This window comes from Fragaria vesca, linkage group LG7 (assembly GCF_000184155.1).
Source record: "Fragaria vesca subsp. vesca linkage group LG7, FraVesHawaii_1.0, whole genome shotgun sequence".
Lineage (NCBI taxonomy): Eukaryota > Viridiplantae > Streptophyta > Magnoliopsida > Rosales > Rosaceae > Fragaria > Fragaria vesca.
The window spans coordinates 7,668,498-7,686,444 of NC_020497.1; the positions used below are offsets into that span (position 1 = coordinate 7,668,498).

The 17,947-nt window shown below is 38.2% G+C and overlaps 3 protein-coding genes across 3 annotated transcripts; all 3 read left to right on the top strand.

Annotated features, from left to right (window-relative positions):
- The first annotated feature begins 443 nt into the window (after positions 1–443).
- Positions 444–6,433, top strand: LOC101310059 (3-hydroxyisobutyryl-CoA hydrolase-like protein 1, mitochondrial-like). The gene is made up of 14 exons (XM_004306922.1): positions 444–685; positions 784–864; positions 1,133–1,201; positions 1,350–1,413; positions 1,717–1,796; positions 2,190–2,273; positions 3,258–3,342; positions 4,219–4,304; positions 4,398–4,519; positions 4,701–4,761; positions 5,391–5,489; positions 5,574–5,675; positions 5,755–5,796; positions 6,030–6,433. Exons 1-14 carry the CDS (start codon positions 566–568, stop codon positions 6,147–6,149), a joined length of 1,215 nt encoding a protein of 404 aa, XP_004306970.1. The 5' UTR covers positions 444–565; the 3' UTR covers positions 6,150–6,433.
- A 755-nt stretch (positions 6,434–7,188) lies between these two features.
- LOC101310351 (splicing factor 3B subunit 4-like) lies at positions 7,189–10,110 on the top strand. Its single transcript, XM_004306923.1, has 9 exons — positions 7,189–7,413; positions 7,514–7,562; positions 7,688–7,776; positions 7,878–7,934; positions 8,107–8,169; positions 8,261–8,326; positions 8,714–8,800; positions 9,151–9,244; positions 9,350–10,110. Exons 1-9 carry the CDS (start codon positions 7,309–7,311, stop codon positions 9,853–9,855), a joined length of 1,116 nt encoding a protein of 371 aa, XP_004306971.1. The 5' UTR covers positions 7,189–7,308; the 3' UTR covers positions 9,856–10,110.
- Positions 10,111–14,382: 4,272 nt separating this feature from the next.
- Positions 14,383–15,720, top strand: LOC101310560 (putative F-box protein At4g22660-like). Its single transcript, XM_004308438.1, has one exon. It carries the CDS (start codon positions 14,383–14,385, stop codon positions 15,718–15,720), a length of 1,338 nt encoding a protein of 445 aa, XP_004308486.1.
- The last annotated feature ends 2,227 nt before the right edge of the window (positions 15,721–17,947 follow it).

Below are 17,947 nucleotides of genomic sequence, written 5' to 3' on the forward strand. Positions count from 1 at the left end.
CCTGTTGGTAACAGTTGTTTTTGTTTTGTTTGGTAGTAGTTTTTGTTGCTAGCAACAGTAGCTTTTGTGACCTCGCGGAAGATGATCGAAATCTCACTTTAGTAGTTTTTGTCGTTAATGGTAGTGACTTTTGTTGCTGACAGTACTAGTTTTTGGTGTTTGTGGCAGTAGCTTTTATGGTCGCCGAAAAACTTGTCGGAGGTTAGCCGGAACCATCGCCGGAGGTCGGCCGGAGACCCACCGAAGTTGGCCAGAGACCTAGCCGGAAGTCGGCCAGAGATTTTTTAGAGAATTGTTGACTTTTTATACTAGTGGCATTCTCTCAAGTATACGGGAGATAATCTAATTTTTTTTATTAGATGACAGACTATAATTTTGTTGAATTTTAATACCTAATAATATAAAACTCTATTTAGGCCGAATAAAAATGTCTAGGCGGATCTGTAAAAGAAAATGTTTGAAAGTGGACTAATTGACCCTAAACGATTTTGAGTTTCTGCTACCCTCGGACGCCACACAATATAAAATCATCGGCCTTTACTGGGCAGTAGAATTTGGAAAGCAAATGATGCAGAGGCTCAGACACGGCGGCCTTGACAGTTGTCGTTTCCTCAGCCATTGCAGCAGAAGAAGAGGCCTCTGCTCTCTCCCGGACACTGCTCTAATCGATGATCTTGATCACCAAGTCAATTCCTCACTACCCTTTTCTTCAATATTCGTATGTATAGTTTTATCTAAGCTCAATTTATGTGAGAGACTCAATCTTTTTATTCTCTGTGTCAGGTATTGGTTGAAGGCAAAGCTTGGTCCAGAACTGCAGTTCTCAACAGGCCTTCAGTGCTCAATTCTCTCACTACTGCAATGGTCTGTGTGTGTTTTTCTTTTCATTTTTTTGATACACTTGTTACATAATGTAATGCTTTGTTGGGTTTTGTGGGTATATGTTGTTTTGGCTTATTGGCGAATTCCCAATTGCTAGAACTGAGTATTTTTGTTGTTATCTGATTCCAATATGTTTCGTTTCGATATTTGATTATCCAGGTGATTAATTGTTTGCTGCATTTAGCTTCTGTTATTTGGTTTGGGATTTTGGATAACACCCATTACTGAGTAGGCAGTTGTGTTTTTATAGGGGCTTAGATTGCAGAAGCTGTACAGAAGTTGGGAAGATAATCCGGATGTGGGTTTTATTGCATTGAAGGTAATTGTGTTTCTTTTCTGCCCCATTGCCACTAATTTGATTCTTTTAACATGAGCTACTATTCTTTTGACCAATGCTGTAGCTGATATTGGTTGGTTTTGATTACACAAATGGTGTGACTTATATAGATTGGTTTGAATTGTTGAAGGGCAGTGGCAAGGCATTTTGTGCGGGTGGAGATGTAGTGTCTCTATATCATTTGATAAATCAAGGTAGAACTGTCATCTGAATGACTTTGTTAAGACCCGGATAGTCAATTTCTTCCCATCCAATATGCTAGTTCATAAACATATTTCTATGACATGCATGGTTTTATTAAGAAAAATTGATTTATGCAGTTAACTGAGTTAACTGAGAATGGATACAAAAAGATTATGACATAATGCTGTTACTTGAATTCAAATTTTATGTTGTACACCAAAGATATACTTATTTTTGATAATAGGCTACACTCTTTTATTGTTAAGTCTGTTTCTTTTTTTGTGACAGCTCTGCATTTGCTTTACTGTTTGCAGGGAGAATGGACGATTGTAAGGAGTTTTTTCGGGCATTATATCCTTTTATATATCTCCTCGGCACATGTTTAAAGCCACATGTGAGTACTCATTGTTCCCGTGTGTTACTCACAGTGCTGTGAGCATGTTTTGTACTGTTTTTCTCAAAGTCTTCTATAGAATTAGTGCATCTGTGGCTCCATATTATTGTGCTTTTTCACTTAATCTCTTATATGGTGTTGTGTTTCACACCTGATGGTTGAGGGAAGTTAAAAGGGCTTTTAATGAGCGAGTTCTTTCTGTCTGCATACATGGTCTTAAGATTTAGTTGAGTTCTGTTCTGTGAAAGGATGAATTACTTTACTTAAAGTAAGAGTTGAGGAAGGTTATTCTGAAAGGAATAATAAATTCAAGTGAATTGCTATGGTATAACAAAGGGCAGTCTAAATTTACTGCTGGTTTTCTCGACAATGTCACTGATGATCTCCATGCAGGTGGCTATCTTGAATGGTGTTACCATGGGTGGTGGTGCTGGTGTCTCAATCCCTGGAACATTCCGCATTGCAACTGATAAAACGGTATGTAACAGGGGTCCTTGTACATATATTATATAGGTTCACTAGCTTTCAAGCTATTAGCATCAAAAGGTCCATCTTATCCTTGATCACGGAATCTGATTACGAGGAAATCATCATTACTCTGCAAAATCTTCTTAATGTTTTGAATTGTAAGTCATCACTCACAAATTTGTTTTATACCCTATAGCATTTGTATGACTATACTATTGTAGTTAAGACATTGTTAAGGTGTTTCGGAATAACCCTGGAACCTAAAAGCTCAAGTATTCTTCAGGAAATCTTTACATAAAGTTTCAGATATGGATGAATATAAAAACTGGTTTTTATAGTCAATGAGAAGGGAAACAAATTGATCAATAGCATAGCTTAGCTAATGAAGAATGACGACGAGTGTAGGTTATGGCTTATGTTACGGTGTTGTATTGATTATTATTATTGTTACTTATAGATATTTCTTTGGACAGTCTAGTTAGGGGTTCATGCTTTATTAGAATTACAGAATACATAGGATGCTTCCCTTTATCCACAATTTGCATAACGGGCCATGTCATGTACTGTAAGTCTGTAACTCTGCATGTTATGCTAAAACAATATTGTAATTATGAATGAAACAAACTAAAATTGTCTATACTATTTTGTTTTCATTTAATACATTTGTACTCCAAATAGACATTGAACGTGTCCTTTTCTCCCTGTGATTATGGTAAATCAGTTAATGTTATTGATATACTTCTCATTTTTGCTTGCTCACGTGCTGGCTTTGTACTTATGACATTTTTATGCATAGTGAAAGTCTAGTTTTCTCTGCATTATGTTCGAATATCAAACCATAATTGTCGCTGCAGTAGGATGTCCACTATTTATTCAACATACATATAGAGAAATCTGGCCAGGCATTTGATATTTCTGCTGCTTTATGTATTATTCATTAGGGAGAAAAGTGTATTAGATTGGTGATTTGATATTATGTCATTCAATTTGCAGGTCTTTGCTACCCCTGAAACTTTAATTGGTTTCCATCCAGACGCTGGGGCATCCTTTTACCTTTCACATCTACCAGGTCACGTAGGTACGCTTGCATTTTTTGATCATGTATGTCTAACTTGAACTTTAGAGTATTCATTTGTAGGTGAAGTAAAAAGGAAAGGAGATAATGTGTTATATGACAGAGTCGTTTCCAATGTAAAGGTCTGGGATAACAAAATCATTGGACCGTTAGTACATATGTTGGGTATATGTTTTACAAACTTCAAGATTATCATGGACATTCTTTGCAGATTCTCGCAAGCATGTTAAGTACTAACAACCATGCTTCCCTTTTGTGAAAATGACTGATGTTGCCTCGAGTCTTCTGAGTTTTGAGAATGCATATAGAAAGTATTTTTGGAAACAAGTGATCTTAAAAAGCTGTTAGAATTGACATTATTTTACCTCTTTATATAAGAAGACTCTGAATGTGCTTCAGATTCTGCAGGACATCCTTCTCTTCTGACCTTTAAGTTGGTTGATCTCTAGTTATCTTGCTTATCTTGGATCTAGTAGTCTTCTTTCGCTATTCGTCTCTTGGTTGACATAAACTTTCTGCAGTACTCTGTATTTAATTGCATAACATTCTTGAAGAAAAGCTGACGAAGATTGCACTAAGCATTGTAGTTAACAACTCACAACTGTTCCGAGCAAATTGGTCATTAATCATTTAATTTTTTTGACATCTAAATTCTAAACACATTACAGACTGCTAGTGGGTACTTATATGAGGAATTGAGAGAATTGTGCTGCACTTGGTTTTTAGGCCACTGTAGTGTAGTGTTAAACTTTTAAATACTATTAAATGTTGTTTTTTGTTAGAGGTAGAAATCTGATTTGCTTACATCAGTAAATATTTCAAGGCTCCTGATTGTTGGTCCTTCCAAATTTTGTTACTTATGTTTTCTCTTGTTTGTAGGGGAGTTCTTGGCTCTTACAAGTGAAAAGCTCAATGGACCTGAGATGGTTGCTTGTGGGCTTGCAACACACTATTTGCATAGTTCAGTTAATTTCAGAACCTTTTCTGCAAAATTTTGTATAATTAGATTGGCCTATATTTCTATATAACTGTGGTGTAATTTGTTTCTTTTCTGATAGAGGATTCCATTAATCGAAGAAGATCTTGGAAAGTTAGTTACTGATGATCCGTCTGTCATTGAAGCTTGTTTTGACAAATATGGGGAACTTGTCCAACCAGATAAGTCAAGTGTGCTTCACAGGTTTGTTCTAATGAAAGCTATCAGATATAAATTCTAGTTCCAAGGACATATACTTGTTCTAAAATTTTATATCTTGGAATAAATCTTTAAGGTTTAGTGTTCATTCCAGAAAGAACTTCATTCTTGCTATTTAATCTAATCGAGGATATTAACTTGTATTTTCATGTCTTGGCTTCTTTAGGATTGAATTACTTGATGAATGTTTCAGCCATGATACAGTTGAAGAGATTATAGATGCCTTGGTAAGCATATTTTGGTTCTGCTTCTTTCTCTAGCTTTTATCTGATTTTTAGGAAGTCACAGTGTCGTTTCTCCAATTTTTATAGTGTTTTTCTTAATTGTAGTATATTCTTAAGATGTGTGAATGCTCTATAGAATTAAGAGAGAAATGAGGTAATGTAATCTATTTCGAGAAAGATTATGATCAGGGATCAATTTTCTAATGAGCCAATCTAAGTTCCTACATCTGAGATGTGCCTGCATGGAAAGTATCCCAAAATTTGTAGGTGACATAGTGATGTCAAGTACATCATTCCTTTGCTATATTTGGTGCAATCAAGCTCAAATTGTTTAGATTGAGCTGGTAGTCTGGTACTAGTATTTGTTTGAAAAAGGACTTTAAGTGAATGAACAAGCTGTAAGTGCTGAGCTTATTTGGGCATAAACTCAAACTCCTTCACCAACTATTTAGCTACCTTCCAGAATTTGAAAATACCTTCATTGAGTCTCATTTTCTGTAATAACGTACAAAGTAGCAAAGTTCTTTTTGAAAAGATTCTTCTGACCTTGAACCTAGAAGGGACAGTTAATAATCAATATCACTTTACGCCTCTTGGGTGGAATCTAATTGCTTGCCTTAATTTATACCCAGGAAAGGGAGGCAGGCAGAACAAAGGACCCATGGTGCATTTCTACTCTAAAGAGACTTAAAGACGTCTCGCCGTTGAGCTTAAAGGTTTCCCTTAGATCTGTGAGTTCCTGTCATGTCTCTGAGGCTACGTTAAACCTAAACTGTTATACATATGAGCTGACACGATGTTATCAATTGACTCAGATAAGAGAAGGAAGATATCAGACCCTTGATCAGTGCTTGGTCCGTGAGTACCGAATGTCCCTACAGGGGAGTTATAAGCAGATCAGTGGTGACTTTTGTGAGGTATGGTATTCTTTAACTCTTTTGAATCAAATAAACTTTCTTGTATTTTTGACTATATGTTGGTTGGGGTCATCATCAGGGGGTTCGGGCGAGACTAGTCGAAAAGGACTCAGCACCAAAGGTATAATCTTTTACCATTGAGTTGAAGTAGGCTAGTCTTTTTTTGGTCAAGTCGTGGTTGCATTAATTTAACTGGAGTTTTATCACAACAAGTAAATCAGGAAAGGAATGGGAACAGGATCTGCAGTCCATGTATATATAGTGGCGATAATATAACCCGATAATATAACCCACTGTATTATCTTTGTATTAGTTATCTACGTTGTATGACAGGCCTGTTTTCAAAATATGCAGTGGGATCCTTCAAGTGTTGAAAAAGTAACCAAAGACATGGTCGATCAATATTTTCTCCCACTTAGTGAATTTGAGCCTGACTTAGAATTACCAACAGAGTTGCGAGAAGCGTTTATCTGATATCATTTGTCCTCCATAATTTCATATTGGAGAAAGGTGGGTAGACTCCAAAGTCACATGAGAAGCATTTGCCCAAAATGATATCCTTTCATGTTGGGAGCTAGACCTGATAAAATTTGGAGTTCGACAGAGCTGCTGGACTATTGCAAAGTTGATTCTCACTTCTTTCAGTTCTTTCCTCGTTCGTCCCACCTCAACCACAACACAAGAAATGGTGGATGACCAAGACTATTGAAACTATAGAAGTAGGGAGAGTTTGATCACTTATAAATATTTATTTCAAGCACTATTGAAGCTCCCGCATATATGGATGAACAGCTTACCATCCAGTAAATAAAATGCTTGTAGTGCCAAAGAAAACTGTTGATCACATGTCCATGTAGTCGTTAAGCCACCTGAAACTCTTTGTTTTGACTCAACAGTTTACCACTCCAGTTATATGTTCTGGGATGGAGATCAAAAACTGTGAAGACAACAAAGCAAATACATATTTTGCCTCATTTTTTTCTTTTACCTCTTGATCTTTATCAAAGGATAATCAAGCACCAGTAAGTAATAAATACATGGGAAACAAGGTGTCCATTTTGAGAAAGCACTTCCACACACTTTACTCATTAGATGTGATGATCACTCGTTAAACCCTAAATTGGGTGTCCATTTTCTGCAAAACTAAAAAGAGAACACAATAGACTTGAGCATATATTGTAGGTTACATCACCAATGGAAGCTCAACTAATGGATCTATTCTCGCTAAAATGGTCCATCAATATCTAATTATTGTCGAAAACTTACTCCAAGAAAATAATTGTTCGTCTAATCAGTGAAAAATTTTACACAACAACTCTTAGCTGTGAATCAAACCCTGAACACCAATGATCCCATGACTAGACGATCATTCTATTATCCTCATTTCCTACCTAAATCAAAAATAAATCTTTTTTTTTGTTTCACTAGAAATGGAATTCAAAATTGTCGGGTCGGGTCAGGTCGGATATCCGGTTATATATACCCAAAACCAGACCAAAGATTTTTTAAAGCTCTGAGAGCATCTAATATTAGGGCTTCAAAAACCCCCAAACCCTCAGCTCTACATTCTCCTTCGTCGCTTGCTCCCAATCCAAATCTCGAATTGCTTAGTTTGCTTTGGTCAAGTAAACAAATGACGACTCGAATTGCGCCGGGAGTCGGTGCCAACTTGCTCGGTCAACACTCCGCCGAGCGGAACCAAGACGCCACTGCTTACGTCGGCAATCTCGACCCTCAGGTTCCTCTTTCTTCTCCTTCCACTTCAATTTTCTTGATTTTCCGTTCACAATTCAGCTAGGGTTTTGGCATTGATGTTCTTGTTTTGATTGCTAATTCAGGTTAGTGAAGAGTTGCTGTGGGAGCTCTTTGTTCAAGCCGGCCCCGTCGGTATGTATCCGATTGATAAAGCCTGCTAGCTGCATTTGGATTTGTTCTTTATCAATAGATGGAATTGAATTGATTACGATCTGGTTAAACATGCTAATTGAAATGTGTGCTTGTTTTCCGTGCAGTTAATGTGTATGTTCCCAAGGATAGAGTGACAAACCTACATCAAGGATACGGATTCGTGGAGTTCCGAAGCGAAGAGGATGCCGATTATGTAAGTTATTATTTTTTTCTCAAGTTGTTCTATAGGTTCCGGTTCTCTGGTAGAGTTTCATGTTGCTGACTATGAAGTTTGTTGTTTTAACTGCTGTGCAGGCAATCAAGGTGCTTAACATGATCAAGCTATACGGCAAGCCTATTCGTGTAAATAAGGTAATGTAATTATGTTTTCTGTAGCTGTTGTTATCTATGTGTTCTGTGACATATAGAAGGCAGAATAATAGTGTAACAGGGATCGGGAAAAGCATTGTGCTTCGTCTCTGTATGCTACTTATCCTTAGATGTGATGAAACTCTGATCGGTTGTGTGAATTCTTTGTTTGCAGGCATCCCAAGATAAAAAGAGCTTGGATGTAGGCGCTAACCTTTTCGTCGGAAATCTTGATCCTGTAAGTTGTTCAGCCTGTCTCAAAACACAATTGATATTACTATTATGAGATCAGTTTTAATCTTCTATGTTTTCTTATATTTATTTTGCAGGATGTGGATGAGAAACTTCTCTATGATACTTTCAGTGCATTTGGAGTCATAGTTACAAACCCAAAGGTAAAGACTCAGCCTCTTCATTCACTTACCTAACCAAATACTTTTCTTTTAGGGATGCTGTTTTGTTCATTCTTGCTTTTATATTTCAACAAAAGGAAAGAATTGAGTTTCACAATCTTCTAGTCTAGTTCAACATAGTTGAGATTTGAGTGGTTTGAAATTCTTTATGCCCATAAGCACACTTTTGTTAGGTATATGAAATTCTCTGCTCTCTTTTTACCATGGTGTATCTTTAGTATAGGAAGATACTTGCATACTTCTGATTTTATTGGAGGGCAAAACATGCAGGATGGGTATTGTTGCCAGTTTCTTTTGTTTTCTATGCCATCTTAGTTGTTGACACTCATATGGAATTTATACTGACATATTGTTATTTCTCTTTTGTAGATAATGAGAGATCCTGACACTGGAAACTCGCGGGGATTTGGCTTCATTAGCTATGATTCCTTTGAGGCATCTGATGCAGCTATTGAGGTATGTCCTTCCGTGCCCTTTATATTGGATATATAGCTGAAAAGGTGCAATAATATGGATGAATAAGTGCATCTAGTCATCATTTTGAAAAAAATACATATAGTTATATACTCTTAACAAATTTTAAGATTAGTATTAACTATTACTAGGGTTCTACTCATTGTAAAACTTTGATTTCTATTATTCCTGAGGCTTGAGGCAATTATATTTTGTTTTGGTTTTAAAGCCTGAATTTGAACTGTACGTGCATCTACTGATATATCTTTCACTGTGTTATGCTATGCTATCTGAAATGGTGGCTTTTTCATACAGAGTTGAGTTAATGCTTGATTTCTTCTCCTTGTTTCCAGGCAATGAATGGCCAGTATTTATGCAATCGTCAAATAACAGTGTCATATGCATATAAGAAAGACACGAAAGGGGAGCGTCATGGTACTCCTGCAGGTGAGGCCTCTTGTTTACTGAGCTCCTGCTTTTCTGTTTGTCTGATGTTGTTATAGATGGTCAATCATTACTCATTATTCAAATACTATTGTTATTACATTGCAGAGAGAGTTTTGGCTGCTAGCAATCCTACCTCAAAGAGCCGGCCTCACACACTCTTTGCTAGTGGGCCTCCAACACTCCCCAACGGTGCTCAGGCCAATGGTGCCATGGGTGCTCCAGTGCCTCCACGTCCCTTTGCAAATGGTGGTGTTGGTCCAGGTCTGATTCCCCCGCTTCGGCCACAACCCCCTCAAGGTATGGGTTTCCCGCCAATGCAGATGGCTGTACAACCAACTTGGCAAGGTCAGCCTCAACAACAGGGTCAACCAATGATGCCCCCACCGCCAATGCAGCAGTTCAGACCTGCTCCCCCGAACATGCCGCCACCCCCTCCACAGGCCGCTCCAGCTCCTCCACGGTCTCTTCCACCTCCTATGGCGATGGGAAACCAACAACAGATGTGGCATCCACCGCCTCCCCCTCAAATGAGGCCTCCAAACATGCAACACCCATCAATGCCGCCACCTCCTCCACTTAACAACCCACCCCTACCGCCTCCCATGAGTTGAATGACCTGAACTAGAGCAGTTAACGATGGTATGGGATGCTTGTTTCAATTTTTTTGCCTGTTAGGAATTTGTAATGTCTAAATTAGTTGAAACATGTCAACAGGATTGCCTAGAGGCAGTTTCTTTGTCAATGCATGCCAATCTCTACAATGGGGTTTTCGAGAATAGAAATTCTAGTTTACTTGAATTCAGACTCGAACTTTGTTTTTTTGTTAGTTCATGATAACTCTCAACGGTACTTAAAAAGTTTTGGATGGAGAGTTTTTCTGTATGCCATAGAAAACCCCAAATTCCTGTCTTTCATGTAATGACGATATAGCAGTATATTTTACCCAATGGAGTCCTCTAACTATACTACTAGGTTTTTGCATTTAAACCAATTGTGCATTAGTACTATTACGTATCAACCTGGGGATCATATTGCATCTGGTATGGTTGAGATCAGATAGGGTTAACAATTTTGGGATCTCAATATGTTCGCTTTGCTCAAGTTTTCTTGGTGTGGGCTACCTATTGTCACCATATATAAGGATTAAACTAACAAATGTTAGTTTTGTGGAGATTAAAATTCGTAGTTGTGATGAATACATGAGCATTCAAATCGACACAGCCTAATGATAATTTGTTACAGAGAAGCCCAAGTCAGAGAGGCCTCTTTCCGAGATCAGAGATAGAGACGAATAGAGCATCGGCGACAATGAGAATTTTGCAGCCTCTGCCTCTCCCACCACCGAATTTATCACTGCGGTCACTCTCTTCATCAGCTTCTGCTTCTGCAAGGGTCTACTCAGACCACCTTCTCACCTTCTTGGTCTGCTTTTAAAAGCATACATATTAGCTCCAGTACATCTACATATAGTTAAGTTGTGATGCTGATAATGAATTGCATAGATGGACTCAGTCACCTGTTTCTTCATCATCAGGACTCTCCAATCCCGGTCCAATGAGCATAGTATCCTATTTGTTTGCTGTTGGAGTCCATCGGAGAGGAAGTACGTGCCCGGCATGACCTCATAGAACTCGGATCTCTCCACCAGTATTAACTGTTACCAATCACCTCCCGCGAACATGATCTTTCTTGACCATTATTAGCATCTGTTCTAAAACTCTTGTAATCGTCGTGCACAATGTGGATCCCCCTCTGCTTCATGTCAAACTCGGGGGATCTCGTGGATAGACTGGATACTGCAATAGTTATATGTTGGTCAACTTGCTTAGTTGCAGTCGATTCCCAAACTTCTAATGGTTTAATTATATTATCCCTTTTTATAGCGTGACGGGGAATAGCCTTATCTCAAACCCTTGCTCTTATTCTGAACTTTGGTTATTAGCGGTTCAGTACAACTTGTCTTTGCATAGACAGAGCTGTTTAAGCCTCTTGGATGTTCTGATTGGAAAGTGGAGGCACAGTGAAGGATATTGAGGACTCTCTACTGCTTGTATGGCTGAACTAATCCCCGAGCCTCGATTAGATTTGCTGGAAGAAATGTACCGAATATGCAATATTCACAGAGTCCCTGCAGCATATGTCAAACAGACCTGGATATCATGGGAAGCACTTCCTCCAATCTAACGAATATATGCTAATGCTAATTAGGCTTCCTTGAGATCTAAGTTAGAGGCAAAACCAAAAGGTTGAGAATGAGTACGTCAACCCTTTGGTCTATCCCAATGGGTTCTAACTAGCACCGCTACTGTATCTCAACAAGTTTGAACTTTGGAGCGGCCACGAGTATGCATCATCCTATCCTGTTTGAGACTTTGGTAAGCACGTAAGTAACTGAAATGTTACCTTCTCCGAATGAGTAACATTCAACTGCAATTATGTTACTCTTGGTAGACCTATAAGGGACTTGCGACGTGCAAAAAGCCGAAATCCAAGGTGAGTCAGCCCTGTAACTCTTATGCACTTCGGAATGCTGCAGCTCGGGTTGAAGCTTAGATTAAATATCAATGAGGGTAATCACCATTCAACAGTATCTGTAGGAAAACTATTATCAGACAGATTGAATTGTAGGGGAAACAATCCTGTAACGTATTTAGACTTTTCCAGGCCTGGTGCAGTGATCGATTTATTGAAAATCTTTTACTCATCACCATTGGAAACTTTATTAAAACTAGGACGATCAATATACTAAGAGTTTCATGTTTCTTTAGCATATCAATGTTATTTATTTGGAAGCATTCTGAGTACTACAGTCTTCCAGATTCCAGTGAACGAGTTTCTAATAGCATGTATTGGAATTTGGAAGCAATGAAGAACACTCATGAATTACTATAGCATGTCCCGCCTCCCGACGACAAACACTAGCTGACGATATCAATACTTCTAACCAGAAGAGCAGCTGGAAATATATGCTTGTATATAAACAGCTGGTGGACATGGATGCAAACTTCCATTATATTCCTAACGTAATACAACCAGATATGATAAGGCCATAAGGGTTTCAAGTAATTTTAACCTAGAAAGGTTCTTTGGCAGCTTCCTGATATTTTTGCAATCTCTCATATTCAGGTAAATAAGTAATCTCAAGCTTGCAAATGGGTTCATGGACATCAACCAGGCTAGCACAATCTAGGCAACTAGAATGGCTCAAATCAAGGGTCTACATTGATGGAAGACATTGGGGAAAAAAATATAGAAAGAAGCAAGGGAAATCTATTTTTGTAAGTTGTTTATTTATAATGTAATAAGTACGTAATTACATTCAATAATATAGAGACAGTTTGTAAGTACGTAATTACATTCAATAATATAGAGACAGTTTGTAAAAACCCTTGTTGATGAAATTGGTGATATGTTAAAGGTTAAAGAGTTTAACTACCATATGGGTCCATATATTACTCCAAATAATCATTGAGTTTAACAGTGTAGTCCCCTTAAGGCCTATGCTCTGTCTCTTTCGGAGTACCCTGGCAATAGGAAACCTAGGTTTCTTTGACGCGGCGGCGGGCCCCGTGCTTCGTCGTTCCAACAGTGGTAAGATGGCGGCATTGCCGGCAAAGCTTTTCATAAAGTTTCAGCAGAGGCGCTCTCTGGGAGTTGAGGGTGTTGTAGGCGGACGTGTTTCGACGACCTTTGTCGAAGCTTCGTGAACCTCCTTGTCGGCCTGAATCTATGGCAACTGCGATGGAGGCTGAAGACTTAGATGCTGGTTACGAGTTAGATCTGGCTGTGGTGGTGGCTGTTATGGTGCAGGCCTACATGTCAGAGATTGGATTGGAGCTTCAAGCGTGGCAGGGTCTCATGGTGGCCGGGGAAGCCGTCAAAGAGGCTGACTTAGCTTCTACGGCAAGATACCCTAACCTAGGGTTGACCACGGCTGAGTTGACTGGGCTGGATTTGGTGTTTGGACTCCCACATGTGGGATCAGATGGGTGTGATTTTGGGCCCACTAAGGTGCATTCGGCTGCGGTTGGTGTTAAGGCTTGCCCTACTACTATGGGCACGGGCAAGACGTAGGTCTTGGGTTGTTCTCAGCCCGAACATCAGAGTTAGTCTTACTACTTATTTCTTAAGTTTATTAGGTGTACACCAATTGAGGTCTTAGACAGCTATGGGCACAGGCAAGACGTAGGTCTTGGGTTGTTCTCAGCCCAAACATCAGAGTTAGTCTTACTACTTATTTCTTAAGTTTATTAGGTGTACACCAATTGAGGTCTTAGACAGCTAATCTATTCTAGAGATTTAGGTAGTGAGACTGTGTTCTATTGTTTCGGGTTCTTTTTAGCCTATGTGTAATCAGTAAAGGTATCTGTCTTGGTGCTTGTAAGCCTCCCTTAACATACTTTGTAGAGAACGGCATTTTGATGTACGTGTCTTTTGGCCATTGATTAAGCAATATAAGTCATCATTTTCACAAAAAAAAAAAAAACTACCATATGGGTCCATGATGCAGAGGTATTGTATGGTTGTGTCTACAGAACAATGTGTGAAGAGATTGAAGTCTTTAACGGTGCTTTTTACTATATATCAACGACGATTAATACAAATTTCAGGTTTAAGATTTTCGGATGTTAAAAGAGAGATTCGTGAGCAGAGGGATATCTGTTAATAGTTATCTATGAATGAATGAAGACTTTGTACGAGCTGTAGGCTGTAGTTAAACTTATGTTACGCAACACGAGAGCGTATTCAGTGCACCCGGGTGCGCCGCTCACCCGTCCATCTCCGCCTTCCATTTGACGCGGACTTTTGACTTTTTCAAAATGGACGGCGAAGATGGACGGGTGCGCGGCGCACCCGGATGCGCTGTATAATTTTCAACGCAACACATGAAAAGTTCGCCTTTTGCCTTAAACATCACGGCGCTTTTTAGTCCAAGTTAATTAAGGTAATATTGTTGAAAGAATGTTTAACTTTGTGTGTGAACTGGTCTAATGAGGAATCCTGATTAGACCAAGTTACCAAGTAATGATAGGTTACCAAGTTAGTATAGAACTATGTTTCCTTCTATATACCTAAAATGTACCTTATAATTCTCTATATAAAGGCTCCTATATAGTAGTTGATACATATAAAACACCATGTTTTCATCATATGACGACGACATGAGAAGGAAGAGAGGTCCTATACGATCAAGGTGGTCCGACCTCCCTCCTGAACTACTCGAGTTGATCATGAAAAAGCTTGCTTCAGTAGACATCCTTCGCTTCGAAGCTGTCTGTTCTCGTTGGTGTAAGACTGCAAAGTCTTATATCTCATCCCCATATTTCACACTCGACATGCCTCAAACCCCATGGCTTATGATTCCTGGTGGTGAAGGAAACCACATCCACACTCGTCGCTTTTTCAACCTCTCAGAGTTCAAGTACTACACTATCAAAAACACGTTTGGATATATGCCTGATGCATGTTGTATCGGTTCATCACACGGGTGGCTGGTCCTTACGGATGAGAAAGCGAGACCTGCTCGTCTTTTGAATCCGTTTTCTGGAGATAGGATTGACCTTCCCTCAATAGGGTGGAGGAGCACAATTTTTCTAGGCATGAGCAGAGATGATGTCGTTAAAGTTGTCACCTCCTCCAAGCCACCATCGGAAGAGGACTTTGGTGTTGTTGTTGTTGTTGTAATATTAAACTCTACGACTATCGGGTTATCACAACTTGCTTGCTATAGGCATGGACACGATGAGGGATGGACTAACATAAGTACGGTAGTATCCTATGCCTATCACGACGGTATATTCCACAGTACAAATGGTAATTTGTATGCATTGGCAACCGATGGCTCAGTTGAGGTTTGGGACATGAGGCAGTGTTCTCCCATAACAACACTTCATCTGCAACCTTTGTCACACCAACTAGACATTGATCTCAAATTATTAATACCGTGTACGGATTCCATGTTTTATTTGGTGGAGTCCTTGGGTGAACTTTTGTTGGTGAGACGATTTATAAGGAAGACGACGGACCATCCCGGTTACCCCTATAGAACCGTACACTTCAGTATCTATAGGCTTAAGTCCATTAGCAAAGGGTTCGAGTGGGAGAAGGTGGAAAGTTTGCACAATCAGTCTCTCTTTCTGGGAGGAAATCATTCAATCTCTTTGTCTTGCCACAGCTTGCCAGAGTGTGAAGAGAACTCAATTTACTTCACGGATGATAGGTGGTGGGAAATGAACAAGAATGGTAAGTATGGAGTTGGCAATATCGGGGGTCATGATCTTGGAGTATACAACATAAAAGATGATATTGTGAAGCCAATGCCGTGTTATATGAGATTTGATCGCTCTAGTATCAATCCACCGCCCTTTTGGATTGTTCCTGACATAATCCATGGAAGCTATAGTTTAAGAAACGAGATTATCCAATTCACAAGATGTGCTTCACTGGGGAAACGAGATTATTGGCGCAATTGCTAATTCACTGCAGTACCATAAGTACATTTCTAGAATTCATCCTCTTCCAAATAGTTGTACGTACGTTGTAAAGATTTGTCAGAATATTAGAGACCCGGAGGCCATATTAGGGTTTGTATTTGTATGTCATATAAGACTGAAACATATGATGCAGACGCTAAAACCATCATCCAATAACAGATCTTTTCATACTAACGTAAACACATGATCAACATCCTAACATATATGCGTTCATAAACAGAAGAACATACATTGATCAGCAGAAAGGAGTCAATAACACAAAGACAAGTCTTCTGCGTTTCAATATCAAGCTACAGAATGGGGCTGCAAAAACTTAATGCTTAAAACCGATATTGAACACAGGGACTTGGCCTCTTTTATATAGTAATCACAAACCGGATTCAATCCCATAACCAAATCCTTATTGTACTCAATGTTAACAACTGTAAAGGTATGATCCTATCACAATACTAATCCTATCAGAATTGGTCTTTTATGTCATCTGATAGTGTTTCAGTCCAATTCAGTTCCAACAATCTCCCACTTGGACTAACACTCTCTGTAAACTAACCAATGAACATTTCAATTTATAAACAACAACTAAAGTGTGCACTTGAAGCAAAAGAAAACTCCTATATAGTTTATTCAGCTTTTGTCAATATGCAGCATCTGCAACAGAATTAATCAACATGGCTAGAGATCACTTACAGCAAGTACTGCACTCACATAAGCTCATGAGTGATATAGTGATATATAGATGTCAATACTCACATTCCAAACTTCATGATTTTAAAAACTTAATAAAATCCTGTATCAGCAAATACCAGAAACTTTACAAAAACAATATCTTGCTTAACCGTAATAACAATATGATATAACTGTAGTAATCAAATTCCAAAAACGAAACCACAAAATTATGACTAAAACCTTTAGCTACCACTGCAGCTAACAAAGTCTTATGAGATTCTGAATCTTAACATTGTCTTAAAGCTTAAAGACAGTATACACAAGTCACAACAATAATAATCATTAGGCATGACTTAATCTAGTTAAAAACAACCAACCTTACTGGCATACAATTCACTTAAATTCCATGGAAAACAAAATGTATTTGTATTGAAAATGCATTAACAATAGAATCAGTCAAGTAACCATAATATATACAGAATTATCCAGCAGAAAACCATACAGTCCATACTGTATAGTTTTACTAAAGATTATTTCTGATGAAACAAAAACCTGCAAATAACAGAATAATCTACAGCAGTACAAGACTAAAAGGTTACTGAGAGAATAAATCGTAATCCACCAAGGAAAATACTCCCACTGACCATAAGGATTCCTGTAACTTCCAGAATGCAAATGCATATAATACAAGAATCAAAAGTCGTTCAGTTTTTCAGCTGTTTACAAATCATATATCACCAATATTGAGAATTAACCTTATCATAATGCTTAAAGATCTTCCCTGAGCCACAACAACATCATTTATTCAAGATACACGTAAAAACTTTATTGGCTGAAAAACCATAATTCAAAATTTCCTTAATCTCTCACCAACAAGAGGATATCCATATTCCTTCCTTATCAGTAAACCGAAAAGTGTCAAACTGTCAATATATAGAAGACAAATAGAATATTTTACTCCCACTGTTTGTTACTCTTAACCTTTTGTAATTAACTCTGAAAATAAGAGAATCCATATAACAGTGACAATAATATATAAGAAGACAGTTGCAGATTTTCAGAAGACTGAATTCACATGTGTGAGGATCAATTCAAGTTCAAAATAAAACAGCTTTGGATCAATTCAAGTTCAAAATAAAAACAGCTTTAATAATAAAAACACATGGAATCCTTCCTCCCTGTTTTTATTATTTATTCATGCAACATATAGAGATTAGTAGTCAAAAAGTCAGCTTGCTTATGCATAAACATTTCACAATACATGTTTGTCTTTTGAAAATGCAAAAATCTGCAACCAATTAAGATTTTTTTTTTTTATGAAAATTTTGAGTAGAACCTGTAATACTACTTGAAATTTATAAGCAGTATAAGTAGCCAAAAATATATGTATCAAGGAATTGAAAGTTACTCATGAAAAGTGACATAACTATATATCAGAAGAAAACTGAACCTTTATAAAAAATTGACGGAAATAGGAAAACACAGTCTGCTGTATTTTTCCCAAAACGTGTATATTACTAGTTACTCAAATGTAGTACCAAGA

Excerpts from the sequence above, each read along its gene's own strand:
- LOC101310059 (XM_004306922.1), top strand. The coding sequence starts at position 566 with ATGATGCAGAGGCTCAGACACGGCGGCCTTGACAGTTGTCGTTTCCTC. Across the intron at positions 686-783 it reads TCGATGATCTTGATCACCAA|GTATTGGTTGAAGGCAAAGC; the intron begins GTCAATTCCTCA and ends TCTCTGTGTCAG. Across the intron at positions 1,797-2,189 it reads GCACATGTTTAAAGCCACAT|GTGGCTATCTTGAATGGTGT; the intron begins GTGAGTACTCAT and ends ATCTCCATGCAG.
- LOC101310351 (XM_004306923.1), top strand. The coding sequence starts at position 7,309 with ATGACGACTCGAATTGCGCCGGGAGTCGGTGCCAACTTGCTCGGTCAA. Across the intron at positions 7,414-7,513 it reads TCGGCAATCTCGACCCTCAG|GTTAGTGAAGAGTTGCTGTG; the intron begins GTTCCTCTTTCT and ends TTGCTAATTCAG. Across the intron at positions 8,170-8,260 it reads TCGTCGGAAATCTTGATCCT|GATGTGGATGAGAAACTTCT; the intron begins GTAAGTTGTTCA and ends TTTATTTTGCAG.
- LOC101310560 (XM_004308438.1), top strand. The coding sequence starts at position 14,383 with ATGTTTTCATCATATGACGACGACATGAGAAGGAAGAGAGGTCCTATA.